The sequence below is a fragment of the Narcine bancroftii genome, chromosome 3 (assembly GCF_036971445.1).
Source record: "Narcine bancroftii isolate sNarBan1 chromosome 3, sNarBan1.hap1, whole genome shotgun sequence".
Taxonomy (NCBI): domain Eukaryota; kingdom Metazoa; phylum Chordata; class Chondrichthyes; order Torpediniformes; family Narcinidae; genus Narcine; species Narcine bancroftii.
This window is the reverse complement of record NC_091471.1, coordinates 228,816,025-228,834,062: the sequence shown is the minus strand read 5'-3', so window position 1 is coordinate 228,834,062 and position 18,038 is coordinate 228,816,025. Positions and strand designations below refer to the sequence as shown.

General features: G+C 42.4%; 2 protein-coding genes across 2 annotated transcripts in view; both read left to right on the top strand.

The window, feature by feature from the left end:
* Positions 1 to 6,589, top strand: part of LOC138758201 (neuropeptides capa receptor-like) — a 99,531-nt gene extending 92,942 nt beyond the window's left edge. The window contains exons 5-6 of the transcript XR_011354206.1: positions 4,703 to 4,814; positions 6,240 to 6,589. The gene's annotated coding sequence lies outside the window, so the exon portion shown is untranslated. The remainder of the gene's footprint in view (positions 1 to 4,702; positions 4,815 to 6,239) is intronic.
* Positions 6,590 to 16,539: 9,950 nt separating this feature from the next.
* On the top strand, positions 16,540 to 17,442 carry LOC138756755 (G-protein coupled receptor 15-like). Its single transcript, XM_069923140.1, has one exon. It carries the CDS (start codon positions 16,540 to 16,542, stop codon positions 17,440 to 17,442), a length of 903 nt encoding a protein of 300 aa, XP_069779241.1.
* Positions 17,443 to 18,038: the final 596 nt, after the last annotated feature.

The window sequence follows — 18,038 nt, the reverse complement described above, 5'->3', positions numbered from 1 at the left end:
TATCACTTTCTGTGTTCCATGACTTTCCATGAAACTTATCTCCTCCTTACTTTCCTCTATAACTAGCACCTTGGTTGGAATCCTAATCTCTTCAGTCACTTTCTTAAAGAAATGTTAAAGTGTGTTGATGTGACAGACCTGTGTCTCTCTTCGATGATCAGGTGTCTCAATGACATAGGTGACCTAGGTGATTTATGATTTCACCTTGTATGTTCCTGGAAATTGAGCTCTCAAAGGGTTTGACTGCATTGGAAACAAAACCAACACTTTGTTGCCAGGTTTAATGTCCCTAAGTTTTGCTTTTTGATCATAACAAATTTTCATTTTTCCTTGAGCAGCTTTAAAATTTTCCTTTCCTTCTCGCAAGTCTGATGTAATCTGTTTTTAAATTTGAAAAACATAATCCAACAGATTTGTTGGTATATCATTATGTATCCACTGTTCCTTCAACAATAATAATGGACCCCTGACTTCATGATCAAACACCAATTTCCTGGTTAGACAGAATTTTATCCCTTTTACCAGTAAGATCAGGATCATGCTTTTGTCTAGCTATTAATTCTTCTCTTTACAACAGCAAAGCTCGATACTTAAGTTTGTCCTTAATGCTTGCCTCCACTATAGGATCATCACAGACTTTCTCTACTACTACCTTTTTTCTAGACACGGCTCTAGTAATGGCACATGCAAGGTAGATGGCCAAATCATTTTCTGACTCATAAATCAATGGTTTACTTGTGAGCTTCACCGCAGGTATGACTTTACCCTCTGCTAAATCATTCCCTAACAAATGAGAAACTCCATCCACTGGCAGACTTGATCTTATGCCTATCATACCCAGGCCATTAACTAAGTCTGATTTCATCACTATTCTATGCAAAGGTATAGGCTCTGCTTCATCACCAATGCCTTTAATGAAATTCACATCTCCAGTATCGGTCTCATCACCAAAATTCAAAACATTGCTTAATACAAATGATTGGGCTGCTCCAGTATCCCGCAGGATTTTAACTGGCAATTGATTGGATCCTTCTTTAACCAACGTGAAACCTTCAGTCATGAATGGTTTAAAAATATCCTAACTTTCTCACTCTGAACACAGGCAGTTGGTACCACCCCTTTCTCTTTCTTCCTTTTCAGTACAGGACAACTTGTTATTATGTGCTCTGGCTTTTTATAATAGTGGCAGATCACACTCAAAATTTTTGTCTTTCTCCCATTTCGCTTCCTTTAACCTCACTTCTAGATTTTCTTTCTACTCTACCTGGATTATCAACAGTATTCCTTTGAATGGTTTTCCCTGGTGTCCACTTAGAGTTGTGGGTTAAAGCATATTCCTCTGCGAATTTAGCCAATTCTTGCCAAATTTTTATATTTTTCTCTGCCAAGTACGCTTGAATATCATCTGGAACACAATTTTTAATCTCCTCAATAAGTATGATTTCCCTCAATAAATCAAAGTTATTTTCTACTTTCATTGTGGCACACCACCGATCAAAACACACAACCTTCCTTTAAGCCAAATCCAGGTAAGATTGGGTTGCTGCCTTTATTAAATTCCTGATTTTTTGTCTCTAAGCCTCTCGGACTAGTTCATAGGATTGGAGTATAGACTGCTTTACAAATTCGTCATCAGCTGCTTGTTGTACCATTAGACATAATACACCTGTTGGGCTTTCCCTTTAAGAACACTTTGTAGCAGGAGTGACCACTGGTCTGGTGGACATTTTAAATATACAGTGACTTTCTCAAAATGCTGAAAATACTGGTCTATTTCAGCTTCCTCAAATGGAGAAACTAACCTCACTTCTCTTCTGAACAGAAACATCTCCTGACTAGCATGTGAGTTTTGGGCTTCTCCTTCTCCTTGGGTTAGGGTCAGCTTTAATTTAGCTCATTCTAACTCATGCTTCCATTCTTTCTCTCTCCTCTATTTCTGCCTGCCTTACTGCTTCCTGTTCAGCTTTCCTTTCTGTCTCTTTTTTCCCCCTCTCTCTCTCAATTCCCTTTCTGCCTGCCTTACTGCTTCCCATTCACCTTTCCTTTCTGTCTCTCTTCTTTCCTCTAACTCCAGTTTTCTCAAAGCCAACTTTACTTCCTCTGAAGTTTTCTTCTTTGTAAACTGTTCTAATGCAGCTTTGTCAAATACACCCTTTCCTACATAGTGCTTAACAATATTTCAGGCAATTTCCTTCTTTTTCATCCTAGTTTGTACTGTAAGAAGTTTTAACTTGCCAACCCTATCAGTTCTGACTTTGTAGCCATTTTTAAATTAACCACTGAAGGGTTCTCTATGAACTGGTCAATATTCATAGTTGCTGGTTTTTCTGCTGGTGATTTATACACTCACGATTTATTTTTAATTTCAAGCTGGAGGTCAAGTCAAACTCAGATGACTGATAACAAAGTGGAAGTCAATCGCCCATTAAGCTTCCAAATTGGTTTGATCCCAGATGAATACCCCAACTTATGTTACAAGATGAAACCAGCAACCACAAATAAGGCATATCACACAGGGGTAAAGATGAATAATTACTTTATTAACAAAAGAAATCACCTTCAAATTTTAATTCAAATTCCCCCCCCCCCCCACCGTTTATACTATGCCCATTGGTTACTATGCAAATCTCTATAAAACTATAGAACTAATAAATTCCCCAGCCTAAATATAACATTTGTAATTAGAGTCTAAGTTATATTTCCAACCAGCCCACACAAAAAACATTGACACAAAAATCACAAGACTCACAAAACTTTGATCTCAACCGAAGCAAAGTTCATAAAATAAATTCAATTTGTTTGGTAAACTGAAGCTAAAAGATTTTTGAGAGAGAGAGAGAGAGAGAGAGAGAGCACAAAATTCTAAGTTGTCTTGTGATGCTTGCAGAGACAGGAACAACTGGCTTGGTCTGGATACTTCAGGCTGTCTTTGGAATGTTCATCCATTTTGAAATTCCAACATTCTAAACTGTCCTCCAGACCATGACTCATGCTTTGGGCCTTCTTCCACTCCATAGAACCTCCCAGTGGTAGTTCATTGCACAAGTCCAGAATTTTTAGATCATTGTTCTGCACATGCTCAGTCCGTCTCCCACTCTCTCAGCAGGCCACCTTCACCTTAGCTTTCTAAGTCAAACTGTCACTTTTTAACATAAAACCACACAACACGTAGGCCAACACACAACGCAGAATTCCGTAACGCAAAGAATTGATACATCTGCACAGGATACTTCCAACGGTACACATTTGAAAAGAACATAGGAACATAGGAAGAAGGAAAAGGAGTAGGCCAAAAATGGCCCATCGAGCCTGCTCTGCCATTCAATACGATCATGGCTGATCTAATTTATGACCTACCTCCACCTACCTGCCTTCTCCCCATATCCCCTAATTCCTCTATCATGTAAAAATTTATCTAACTGAATTTTAAATATGTTTAATGAGGCAGACTCAACCACTTCCCTGGTTAGAGAATTGCAAACATTCACTACTTTATGGGAAAAACAATTTTTCCTCATCTCTGTCCTAAATCTACTCCCCCGAATCTTGAGACTGTGTCTTCTCATTTTAGTTTTCCCGGCCAGCTTCAAAAAAACATCTATCCTATCCATACCCTTCATAATCCTATATGTTTCTATAAGACCTCCTCTCATTCTTCTGAACTCGAGGGAATACAATCCTAGATAATTTAATCTTTCATCATGAGTCAACCCCTTCAACGCAGGGATCAACCTAGTAAACCTCCTCTGGACCGTCTCCAAAACCAGTATATCCTTCCTCAAATATGGAGACCAGAACTGGACACAGTACTCCAGGTGCGGTCTCACCAGTACCTTATACAGTTGCAACATGACCGCCCTACTCCTGAATTCAATTCCTCTAGCGATGAAGGCCAACATTCCATTTGCCTTCTTAATAACCTGCTGCACCTGCAACCTAACATTTTGCGATTCATGCACAAGTACTCCCAAGTCCCTCTGCACAACAGCATGCTGTAGTTTTTCACCCTTTAAATAATATTCAGCTCTTTTATTTTTCTTGCCAAAGTGGATAACCTCACACTTACTAACATTGTACTCCATCTGCCAGACCTTTGCCCACTCATCCAGCTTAACTATATCCCTCTGCAGACTCTCCACATCCTCATTACAATTTGCTCTTCCACTCAAACTTGGCTACACCACATTTTGTCCCCTCCTTCAAGTCATCATTGTAAATGATGAACAGTTGTGGGCCTAACACTGACCCCTGCAGCACCCCACTTACCACTCTCTGCCAACCTGAAAAACTCCCATTTATCCCAACTCTCTGCCTCCTGTCAGAAAACCAATTTTCAATCCAGGCCAATAGACTTCCCCGGACTCCACTTTGCTGTAACTTAATGAGAAGTCTCTTGTGCGGCACCTTATCAAACGCTTTCTGGAAATCCAAATATACAACATCAACCTGTTCCCCTCTATCCACCGCACCCATTATATCCTCAAATAATCCTAACAAGTTTGTCAAACAAGATCTTCCCTTTCTAAAGCCATGCTGCGTCTGCCTGATTGAACCGTTACATTCCAAAAGTTTCACTATTTCATCTTTAATGATGGCTCCAAGCATTTTTCCAACTAGAGATATCAAGCTAATTGACCAATAATTTCCAGTCTTCTGCCTACATCCCTTCTTAAAAAGTGGTGTGACATTTGCTGTCTTCCAGTCTGCCGGGACCTGCTCAGAATCCAAGGAATTTTGGTATATGACCACCAATGCATCAACTATAACTTCTGCCATTTCCTTCAGTACCCTTGGATGCATATCATCAGGACCAGGTGATTTGTCTGGCTTTGGTCCCATTAGTTTCTCCATCACTACTTCCTTTGTAACAACTATTTTATCAAGGCCCTCCCCAACATTCGCATCCTTAACTCCGCAATTGGGCATCCTGGATGTGTCTTCCACCGTGAAGATTGACACAAAATATTTGTTTAATGCCTCAGCCATTTCCTCATTTTTTGCTACCAGTTTTCCTTTCTCATCCTCCAAGGGTCATTTGTTAACTCTGGCCACCCTCTTCAATTTTATATATTTATAAAATTTTTTGCTTTCTATTTTTATATTTTGTTCCAATTTACTTTCATAATCCTTTTTCCCATTTCTTATTACCTGCTTTGTAACCCCTTGTTGTCTCTTAAAGTTTTCCCAATCTTCAAGTTTCCCACTGCTCTTTGCAGCTTTGTATACCTACACCTTCAATTTTATACTCTCCTTTATTTCCTTTGTTAACCACGTTTGATTTTTCCCTCCCATGCTGCCCTTTTTTCTGACCGGAATATATTTTTGTTGAGCATTTCAAAATATTTCTTTGAAAATCTTCCACTGTTCCTCAACTGTTTAATCAATTAGCCTGTGCTCCCAGTCCACTCTGCCCAATTCCTCCCTCACTGTGGCCATTTCGAATTTACTAAGGATTCTGAGGCAGCCGAGGTGCTGTTGAGATTACTTTTACCACACTTCAACTCCATCGGAGCAGTAAAGTTTATTGGTGATATTTACTGCCAAATCCATCTCCACTCTTTGCGATCATAGAAGTTTTCGTGGTGTGACGTAGTCAAACGTTCATCGAATCAAACAGCGGGGAAAGCCCACTTCTGACCAACACTGACGTATTTGTTTTTCTTCCGTTTCATATTCCTCCAAACCCTTCGTTGCGATAGGTCTGTCCAAATGGCTTTTGAAACTCACCTTTTAAACCGATTATCATAATTTCGTTGATTATTTATTACATTACATTTATCCCTACCCCTCAAGCTCTGAGGGACTTCAGTTACCCTTCAGTCTCATACCTATTGTGAATAAAGTCTCAGCCTATCCAAGGTCTCACTAAAATTCAGGCATCCAGGTAAACCTTGACTTCACTCCTTCCAGGTCATTGATATCCTCCTTGCAGCTGGCGATCTCGAACGAGATATGATTCTCCGTGTGGGTCGCACTTATCATTGGTCAACTGCAATATTGAGTACTCACATTCATTCCAAAAATCAAGGCCAATGAGGGAGAAAGTGCCCTCTGGCTTTTTCACTCCCAATGCACTTGAGTTGTAACTTTCATGGGCTTATGCCTCTGTACTCTCTGGCATCCCGGGTTCATAACTCTCTCCATGGCTCAGTAGATTATGATGCAAATCCAAACCGTGTTTATAAACAATTTTGCATTTAAATTTAAATTTTACATTTATATTTTTTTATTTAATATAGCCATGCTCTTCCAGCTGAGGAGTCCAAGTCGTCCACATACCCCAAATACGTTTTGAAAGGTGGGAGGATACAGAAGATCCCGGGGAAAACTCACGCAGGCACGGGGCGAATGTACAAAGTCCTTACAGACAGCACCGGATACGAACACGCGTTGTTAGCGCTGCGATAGGGTTCGGCTCATCGTTACGCTATCCGTGCCACCCCGCTGCATAATTGAGCAAAGTGCAGCAACCACACGTGTTGGGGTTGAAATCCATTTGCCCCTCTCTGGCCCGTCATTCCCAATAATTATCCGATCAGAGTTCTTTTCGGTGAATGAATTAAAACGTTTTTCTGTGGCCGTGAAAAGAGTGGAGATGAAACGATTAAATCGATTGTCCGCAGAATTAAGTGTAACACGTGATTCACATTCTTCACAGTTACTCGTTACTTTATCTACTGGCTGGGATGGTGATTAGGAAACTTGGTTGAATATGTGGTAAGAGCGGAAAAATGAGTGTAATTCTTTTGAGACTTGGCAGAGCGTCATTGGATCTTTCCCGTTGCATTCAATCCACTGGTCATCACAACTGGAGAGTTAAGACACAGCCGAAGGGCCGAAGATATGAGGATAGAAAGAACAGAAGAGAGGAATTCACAGCTACCACGACGGAGCGCAGAGGAGTTGGCCACAAAAGGTGAAGAGAGTCCGCAGTGCGGAAAGTCTGTGGATGAGGGAACACGTAGAAAAAAAGAAAGAACCCGAAGGAAGTGTACACGAAGTTAGTGAGGCGATAGTTCGAGTACTGTGTGTTGGTTTGGGTACCTAACAAGGGGAAATACACAGAAAACGGGGCCAATTGCGCTGGGAGAATATATTACTGATAATTTGGAGGGTAGGATTTGTAGGATAAGAAACCCCTGGCTGACCAGTCATATTGGGCGAAATCTGCCTGTTGCTGCGGATTCATGACGCCATTTGCATTCCCAAAGTTGAAGATTTTATCCTGTCAAGCCTGTCCCGTTAGAACACCGCATTTCCAACCCACCTGTTTCTCAGCCCATGTGAAGGTGTTCACTTTTTATCAAGTCCTTTTTTTGTTGTAATATAATTCGGCTGAATATTCTGGTGTCGTCCCGCGCTCGAGAGATCGACAAACACCGGTTTAAATTAAATGTGTCTCACATTGAGACATAGCATGGAGAACATCCAAAGGTTATTGACAGGAAAAGGCCTTTATCGCATCAGAGCGGAAAATATTTCCGAAATTAAGCGGAATTTTCACAGATAGACACGAAGAGTTTGTTGCATTTGTTAGAGTGTTCCCGGAGCCTGGAATGTAGCATTTGCACGTGATACATATTTCTTCGTTTTCTGCTAATTTTGGTGTTTATCAACAGCTCTCTGAGCTGTTGTATTTGCTTGAACCAGCAAGTAACAATGACACCGTATTTCAGACCCTGTATGATATTCCCGAATCTTCTTTAAAGAACCACCGCATCTTAAACGTATGTTCTTAAGGTGTGTGACATCGACAGAGATTCTGACTTGTTCAAACTATCTACTCCTCCCGGAATGTTATCTTCTACAATGTAGGCTGTCATCAATGTTGGAGGCTTTCTCTCTCTCTCTGCAGAAAAAAAACCAACGTATTATTCCTTCCTCTCCGAATATTTCACATCCTCTAATCAGAGACTCATTTTGGTAAATCCCTTCTGTACATTTACCAAGTACTCTATAGCCTTCCCCTAACAGGGCAAACAGAATTGCACACAATGTTCTCAGTCTGGTCCAATCTAAGTAAGACTTCTTTACTTTTACAATCAATGTGCAGACCATGACGGCAAGCATATCGTTCGCGTTATTTACTCTCCGATGAACTTGTACGGTCATCTTCATGGAGACGTGACTCTCAGATTTATATGTGCATCAACGATTTTAGATGTCTTGAATTTTCTGCACATTTTCTCAGTACATTTCACCTCCTAATGTGAAACATTTCACATTTGTTCAGACGAAATCCCAAAGCACAACGGCATGCAAAATTCATTCGCTGTTAACTGCTGTCCTATATAAGATCGAACAAATGCCCATAGGATTTACTACGATGCCGTCATGACTTCAGGCACTGAGTAACAAGGAAAGTTTAAAAAGGCTAGGACTTTATTCCCCGTAGAACAATGAGAGGAGATTTGATAGAAGGATACAAAATGATCAGGGGTGTAGATGCAGGCTTTTCCACTGACGTTAGGTGAGATACAAACCAAAGGGCATGGGTTAAGGGTTGAAAGGGAACGGTTTAGGGGGAATAAGGTATTGGTGAGGCCATATTTGGAATATTTCAAAAAAATATGGACAGGGATATGGAGGGCAATGGACAGGTGCAGGTCAGTGGGACTGGGTAGAATGATAGTTTGGCACGCACTAGAAGGGCCGAGTGGCCTATTTCTGTGATGTATTGTTCTGTGGTTCTAACTTTGATTCGAAACATCAACGTTCCCCTCATTATGGCGCATTGCAGAGAAAATAAGCCCAATCCCAAAAAATTATCGTCAGATGTAATTCGCAGGAATATCCCCGTCCTTCTTCTTCTTTCCTCGTGCATTTTCCGTGAGCAGAGATGAGCCAAATTCATGATCTAATCCTGCGTGTATTGCTTTATCGAGTGAACTGCTCTGCTCAGCTGCGAGGGGTTCAAGCGTTTCACATGCGGTCAAATAACGGGAATTATTTCCCTTGCACCTGAGTGACCACGACTCAAGTTATTTTTCTAGTAACTGAATGACTAAATGACCAGCATCTTCATTCTTTACTCTTCCGCCCAAATCAGTTTATTTCTGGATCTTTCCTCAGTGATTCTTATGAAGCTTCATATTCCACAATTACCCATGTTGTTTACACGAGAGCTGTTCGGGCAGATCTAATGTGATTGTTCGATGGGCCATATGACTTCAATGAAAGTTGTTATTTTCTCAGGGGAGACGTAACCTTTGAATAAATGGTGTCTGTTATGGGTACAACAGATTAAACTTGCTGCCAGAGCTGTGACTGACGGAACATATGGGGTTTCTTCTTCTGTCAAAAATGGGATATCCTCTCATACATCGGATAGAGGCCATTTACTATCCCGTTCTAGCGTGCGTGGGAGTACCTGGTGAGCTCTATAACACTTGGTCGTGGAAATCTTTCTCCGACTTGTACAGTTGGAATTTGATATATTTATTTCGCTGCCCGATCTTGGATCCAGCGCCTGAATGGCCGAGCGGCCAATATCTTTTATCTGACATTTGTGTTCCTTTCCGATGGGATTCTCTTTATCTGCAATATTGTTATTGATTGGTAAAATCTCCTACGATAAAACATTGCATGTTGATACAAGTTTTACATTTTATTCTCTCCACTGATATGAACATCAGATTTCTGTTTTTTTTTCACCCGGGCCGATGAAACGGTGGGAAGTCTTCCACGGGATCGGCGAATCAGCATATCCTCCAATATCGTCTCTCCTTCCTTTATCCCTCTCCCTGCCCATGACACAAATGCCTGATTTAAAGTGCAGAACCATCTTTTGCTTCCTCGAGATGCGGAATGATCTGCTGCTCTTCTCCAGCACTTTCTCAACTGTTCGAGACACCACCATCTGCAGATTTCTTGTTTACCTTCATGACATTGATCCTGCCGCCCTTTCAGGCAGTGCTCTCTTGCAGTGGGTACAGGATACATGTTGCGTACGCTCGGATCCGTTTGTCGATTCATTGTGAGTTGGACGTGTTATTTTCTATCCCATCTTTGCTGCGTCAATGGGCTGCATCAGATGGGAGCAGAAGAACAGTTTAACACAAGAGAATGATTTCAAGAACGATAGCGCGGTTTGTCAGTATGGATGTGAAACTGAATGTATCACGGACAACTGGGAGCTGGTATTAAATGGCGCTCTTCAGGCTGGAGCAACGTTGCAAATAGAGTGGCCGAGATATCTGCTCTTGAGCCTGATTAGTTTATATAACATCAAGGATAGGAAGGTGAGAACGAAATGCGTGGTGTCGAAGATTGAGAATGACGTAAAATGGCAGGTGGTCTAATTGTTCTAAATTTTCTACAACTGCATGGATTGGGTGAAATGGGAGCCAAATTTACACTTCGGCTGGAGGTATCAAGATATCAATTCAAATTCACCTTCAAATTCATTCTTACATGTACCAAAACGCGGAGAGAATGTTTGCTTTGAGAGCGGTGGAGCAAGGCATTCCACACGTAGTAAAAGAAGAAACACACAGTACACTAATCCAGAGGTTTGGGGGAGATCTGTTATACGTGAGAAAATTGCATTATTATTTTACCAAAGTGAAGTTCGTTCAGGGATCTGATAATTTCCGCAGGGTTAGCATGGGGCTGGTACGATTACTGCAGCGGTTAGCGGAACCCTGTTACAGTGCCAGCGAACGGGATTCGATAACCTGGCGCTGTCTATAAGGAGTCTATGCGTTCTCTCCTTGTCTGTGTGGGTTTCCTACGGGCGCTCCAGTTTGCTCCCACCATTTAAAATATGTACCTCGGGTGTTGGTCAATTGGGTATAATTGGACTGCACCGGCTCGTGGACTGAAAGAGCATGTTACCTTTCTGTATGTCTAGATTTTAATTTAAACTGAACTTGAATCTTGTGGTGCCTGATCTCACATTCGCAAATCTTCCTTCTGATTGGAGATGATGAAATGAGTGTAGCCAGGATTATGTTGTTTCATTTCACAGTGAACATATCACTTAAGACAGAACAGTAGAGAACAGCCCAGTATGTGAGCCATATTGTCTCATCTAATACAAACCACCTCTACAATGATTCTCACCTTTCCCTCTCACACTCAGTTACACCCCATATTTATTACATCAATTTGCAGATCACAGTATCCTTTAAATTTCCCGATTGTATCATCCTAAACGACAACTCCCCGAAACCCGCAATGCATCCCAGGTAGTCATCACATCCATAAAAAACCTTACCAGGGATATCTGGCTAAACGGTCCATTCGCCTCATACAGCAGTTTTGTTTTATTGACCAAGGATATTCTGGGAAGAGTTAGTGGCTCTCCAGTCGATTATAACCCTCACTTACACAACTCTATGTTGTTTCTCCTTGGTGTCATCCAAAGAGACAAGGTCCATTTCGCTCCACATTTTCTCATACTTATCAGTGAACCATCGGAAAGGATTCCTGGCAAACCTCCGCGCTCTTTCTGAAGTTTTACCACCCTTCCTATAATGACGAGACCAAAATACTCCAAGTGTGGTCTCGCCAATTTTTCTATAACAGTAAATCTAGTTAAACAACAAGGTAACTTCACCGACTTGAACTCAACAACCCCCCCCCCCCCCCCCCACACACACCCACCTCCCTCCCCTCGACTAATGAAGGCCAACAACCCGCGTGTCTTTTTAAACATCCTGTCAACTTGCTGGCAGCTTTGAGGGCTCTGTGAACTTGTAGACCGAGATCTCTTTGTTCCACCAAACTGCGAAGAATTATGTCATTAATCCTGAACAACTTCAGGTTCCATCACTTCAACAGGCTTCCAACCTCGGATGAGATCTGCAAACTTACTAACCAACACCTCTACTTCTTTAACAAAGTCATTGGAAAAAGTTCCCTGCATAATACAACATGTCACCGATATCCAGGCAGAATGAGCTCTCTCTTCTTACGAGTTCCACACAATGTGGACAGATGGCTTTTTCCAAATATATCTAATCCTAAATGTGCATGATAGGTATGATGTTCACTGTTTCTACTGGTTGGAGAGCGACGGACTACTAACTTTGGTGCTGGTCATTCTGCGCATGGTGAACGTTTGGAATTCTCTGACCAGAGGCAGGCGAGCGGGAGCAGGTTATTGATCGTGTGAAAAGTGCAGATGGACGTATTTGAATGATCGAGAAATTGATTGTGTTAGGAGAGTAGCAAAGAGGAGAAGTTGGGGCCAATTTTGAATAGAGAATTGAATGAGAGCATAGGTGTGAAGGGTCTTTGGCCAACTCCCACTCCAATTTACTTAAGAGCTTGTGAATGGTAAAAATTGATCATGTTTCAACTGGAAGTTGCTTGCTCTGAACTATGATAGCAGATGTTTTCCGATGTTCTGACATGGGTGTACGACGGTAAAAAAAAAAATTCTCATGTCTCATTCGGTGGTTGTGGCCTGCCGATTGCCTCTCCCAACCTTGTTCCTTCGTTGAAATTTCGTACGGCCTGCATCTAAACTTTTGTGGAAAATTCCAATGATATCGCATCCTCCAATGTAACCATTATATTCCGGTGTGCTATTCGCATGTCACGCCCACAGGAAGCATATCAGTGAGCTATAGGGGAAAGCAACCTGGAGAAGGCCCTTCGTCGCAATCTGCCAACGCCAGCCGAAATGTCCATTTCATACTTGTCCCACCTGCCTGCGTCTGGCGCACATCCTTATAAAACCATTCTATCCATGGACCTGTTCAATATATTTCTAAAACATTGTACTCCCGTGACATAACCTGGACTCTGGCAGTCCGCTACGATCTCCCTAAAAAATGTACATCTCATATTCTTGTTAAATCTCTCCCTTACCTTAAACCTTTGTTTGGTTAATGATTTCCCCCGCCAAGGCGGCAAACGGCTCTCTGCGTTCACATCGTCTATTTCTCTCGTTATTTTTAAAAAAATATCCATCATCCTCCTGCGCTCCAAGGAATAAAGCTCAGCCTCCTCCCCCTTCTCCGATAGCTCCAGCCCCCGCGTCCTGCCAAGATCCTTGTAAATCTTCCCTGTAACCTCTCCAATTTGACAACACATTCTGATAACTCTGGACCAAAGCTGATCACGATAACGTATGCATTGCCATCCAATAAGTAAGTCTTATTTTCAGTAGTCAAAGAGGTACTTATTGTAGCCCAGATATGAGCGTTTATTGATTGCAGAATGAAAATAGAGGATAAAAATAAAGGCGAGATAGACAATAAATATTCACAATCTTAGTTCTTTCAAGATAAAGAAGTGGCGTTTCAATGGTTCAGACAGATTTGTTTTGTGGATCCTAACTTACTTTATGGAGAGGCCAGTACGGGACAGTCCGTGACCCTGAAATCCATGATCGATACTGGGTGCACTGCTGTTTGTCATGTATATTAACGATCTTGACTATAGGGTGGCAAATTGTATTGGTACATTTGCAGATGATACAAAGGATGGTGGTGTTGTGGACAGTGTGGAAGGTTATGAAAGCTTATAGGGTGATATAGGACAGTTAGAAGAGTGGGCTGGGGTATGGCAGATGGAGTGGCTATCACATACTGATAAATCTGAGGTGCTACATTTTGGTAGGACTAATCAAAGCAGGACATGTACTTAAAATGGTAGACAACTGAGGAGTGCAGTGGAACAAATGGATTTAGAAGTCATGGTACATAATTCTATTAAAGTTGAATCCCATGTGGATAGGCTGGTGAAGGAGGCATTTAATATTTTGGCTTTCATAAATCAGAATATAGAATGCAAGAGTTAGGAGGTAATGTTGAAATTGAATAAGGTATTGGTGAGGCCATATTTGGAATATGGTGTGCATTTTGGTTCGCTGAATTACAGGAAGGATATAAACTGTATGAAGAGAGTGCAGAGGAGATTTATGAGAATGTTGTCGGGGTTGGGTTACAGGGAACTGTTGATCAGGCTGGAACTTTATTCCCTGAACTGGTAGAAGGTTGAGAGGTGATTGGATAGGGGTATTCAAAATTAAAAGGGGGGCGGATAGAGTCAATGTGTGTAGACTTTGAGAGAGGGGAAGATTCAAATAAGAGGTTATGGATTGAGAGTAAAAGGGAAAAAGTTTAAGGGACATATGAGGGGAAGTTTCTTCACCCAGGATGTGGGTGGGAATATGGAATGAACTTCCAGCAGTGGTGGTAGGATGGAGATCGATGTTAATATTCAAGGAAAGTTTGGATAGGTATATGGACTGGAAAGGTGTGGAGGGTTATGGGTCAATTGCGGCTCAATAAGCCGAGGTGGGGGATGATGTTCCACACGGACTAGTAGGGCCAAACTGGCCTTTTTCTGTACTGTAAATGCTTCCACCAGCGTTGTCTCTGCTCCATCCTCAACATTCATTGGAGCGACTTCATCCCTAACATCGAAGTACTCGAGATGGCAGAGGCCGACAGCATTGAATCCACGCTGCTGAAGATCCAACTGCGCTGGGTAGGTCACGTCTCCAGAATGGAGGACAATCGCCTTCCCAAAATCGTGTTATATGAGCTCTCCACTGGCCACCGTGACAGAGGTGCACTAAAGAAGAGGTACAAGGAATGCATAAAGAAATCTCTTGGTGCCTGCCACATTGACCACCGCCAGTGGGCTGATATCGCCTCAAACAGTACATCTTGGCACCTCACAATTCGGTGGGCAGCAACCTCCTTTGAAGAAGACCGCAGAGCCCACCTCACTGACAAACGACAAAGGAGGAAAAACCCAACATCCAACCTCAACCAACCAATTTTCCCCTGCAACCGCTGCAACCGTGTCTGCCTGTCCCGCATCGGACTTGTCAGCCACAAAGGAGCCTGCAGCTGACGTGGACATTTATCCCTCCATAAATCTTCGTCTGCGAAGCCAAGCCAAAGAAAGAAAAGAGAAATTATTTCTTAAAACTTGAGGGGCCGGAATTTAGGCTTCTCTTCTTCTCCAATGTAGCAGCGAGAAACGCTTGTGACAACTGTGATGGGGTGTTTTATGACGTTGGCAGTGCCTCCATAGATCTGTTCAGTAGATAGAAAGTCGGAACCAATGACAGAGTTGTCCATGTTTTGCAACATTTTGTGATCCTGGCCAGTCGAATTACAAAACGTGTCGTGATGTAACCACTCAATACACATTCCACATTATACGCCAGAAAGTTCAGAGAGTGTTCGACGACATGCCAATTCTCCTCACATTTATTTGAAAATGGAGTAATGGGTGTGACAATTGTACGGCTGCAGTAAATTTCCTGCGATATGTCACTCCCAGAAAACAAATGATAAGACAGTCCCACTTCTGTGCAACAAATACGTGGTGCTTTTACCTCCCCTTCCTAAAACCCACAATAATCTCCCTGATATTGCGGAAATTGAGAGTAGGATTGTTTTCCTTGCATCATACAAATAATTTCCCCAGCTCCATCCTGTATTCTGACAATTTCCCGCAATTAAGCCAAAGACGGCCGTGTTGTATTCAAATTGAAAGTTTGCTTTGGTGCGAAATTTGGTCAGGCAATCGTGAGTGCACAAAGAATAGAGAAAGAGCATATTGTCTTGATGAGCTCCGGATTAGATGACAAACGAGAAGGAGGTAAGGTTTCCGCCTCAAAGTCTTATTTGCGTCAGCGAAGAAGAGGTCGAGCAGCCATTTAACACAAGCAATAAGGGTAGAGGATTTTGCTGGTTCTATGTTGTTAAATGTCAATTATCAACGGCCGGCTGGGCATGTTCTTGTGCTGCTGGTTATTTAACGTTTTATGCAGGACCACCGTTTCGGCTTGCACCTTGGGCATGTTGTAACAAGAGGCGACTTCGAGTGGCCACATGATACACGTCCTTACAGAGGAAATACTTGATTGGCATCACAACGAATCTCACAAAGAACCTAGCACGTTCAACGGAGGTGGTATGGTCGGAGAATAGTTTAGGTAGTTCGACTTGGAAATGATGCAAGGGCTTTATCAGTTTATCACTGGAATGGAGTGTTTGAGTCATGGTGTAGAAGTTGGTTAGCTGGGACTTCATTCCCTGGAGTGTAGGAGACTGAGTGGTGAACACATGGAGGTGTATGAGGAGCATGGTTAAAGTGAATATTCACAGTTTTCTTCTCAGGTTGGTACGTTCAGCAAATAGAAAGTTTATTGAGGGTTTAGAATTTCAAGCAGCGCATGAGGTATTTTTTTTATCACTCATTGGGTTGACCGTATCAGTAACTGAGCACTAGAAGAAGCATCCGGCATTTAAAAAAAAACACATGAACAAATAAATGCAGAACGAACATTTCGACGGAAATGGGCCAAATGTCGGCGAATAGGATTAGACTAGAGTGGCGACTTGTCTGTCCTGGGTGAGGTGGGCGGACGGGCCAGCTTCATGCTGTCTGACTCTATGATATTATGCCACTCAGTTCCTCTGCAGCGACTTTTTTCATGCTCATAAACCGATTGGTAAATTCTCTGCACAACTTGTCTCTCTGGCAGTGAACCTGATGGCCATTGTGATTCTGTCCCGAGGAAGGTGCGGCCTCTCCAAATGTATCACTCGCTACCTGGTGGGAATGGCGGCGGCCGATCTCCTGGTCGTTATCTTGGATCCGCTCTTGACTTGGACAGCACTGTTTCATTTCCAACAATCCTTTTTGTACATTACTACCGTGTGCAAACTGAAAACCTTTATGGGATTCGCAATCAATGCAGTTTCTGTCTGGCTAACTGTTGCTTTCACCTTTGATCGTTTTGTGGCCATTTGTTGTGACAACATGAAAGCAAAATATTGCACGGAACGAACGGCGGCCGCGGTTATCGGAGCAGTGAGTGCACTGATTTGTGTGGAGAGCGTCCCCTGGTATTTCCTATATGAATATGGCATCCTGGTTGATAATATCCCATGGTATTGTATCCCATCTCTGACATTCCTGCAATCTTTTGCATGGGGAGCCTATGAAATGTTCCACTTCATTTTTACCTCTTGTGCCCCGTTCGTTATCATTTTGTTCCTCAATGTTCTGACAGCGAGACGCATTCTGGTGTCCACTCGAATCCGGAGTGCGCTGCGGAGCTGCCGAAATGGAAAGAAGATCCAGGATGTTGAGATGCAAAACCGGAGGAAGTCTGTCATTTTACTCTTCAGCATCAGTGGATGTTTCATCCTTTTATGGGGTGCCAAGATAGGACACAAGTTCTATGTGCGAATTACAGGTAACTACATGTACACGTCGACATTGGACCCGAGTTTCATCACAGAACACGTTTCGACGATGCTGCAACTACTCAGTACTTGCACCAACACGTGTATTTATGTAGCGAGTCAGAATCAATTCAGGAAGGCGCTGATGCACACACTGACCTACGCAATCCACATGATTCGGAAATTGTACAGGATAGAGAGGAGCGATCTGAAAACACATTCACATTCCTTATTTCCTGCACTTCCACCGAGGTGTGAAATGAGTAGAAAATAAAATTCAGCAAAGCATTGCCCCGGATACGACTACCTTCAGAGGCAATTCTTGGTACTGATCTACGGTTTGGACAACCAGCAACAGGCTCTTCAGGCTATCGATATCTGTGCAGGGTATAGTGGATGATGAAAAATATGTTGGTACTCTTAGGGAAATATTAATGGAGGGACAGGCTGTTGCAATTTCATCGGCAGCGTTTCACAGAGGCAGAACGGACTGGTTCAAAATGCCAACTTGCTTGACCGATGGCCTATCGATGTCTTGAGATTGTGTCGCCGGTCGCAGAGGAGATCCTGCTTCCAGAGCGAGAAAGAAAAAAAAATTGAGTGCTTGGCGTGAAACGCATTATGTTGTCACCAGCTGACTGGCACACGCATTTCTGGTGAAAAGGAACCTGTGATCTCAAACGAAATGACACCATCCCCTTCTATGCAAAATACCTGATTCCAGTTGTAATGCTGATTTTCAGGCTTTTGCTTGTACAAAGCACAATGTTCCTCTCAATCTTAAATTGCTCCCAGTGGACCTCAATTCAATATCGTTTATAATCTATATAACCAGGGAAATTTGTTTCATGGACATACCGAAGAACGATG

Bases quoted from the DNA above. Each gene is read 5' to 3' on its own strand.
- LOC138756755 (XM_069923140.1), top strand. From the start codon at position 16,540: ATGGCGGCGGCCGATCTCCTGGTCGTTATCTTGGATCCGCTCTTGACT.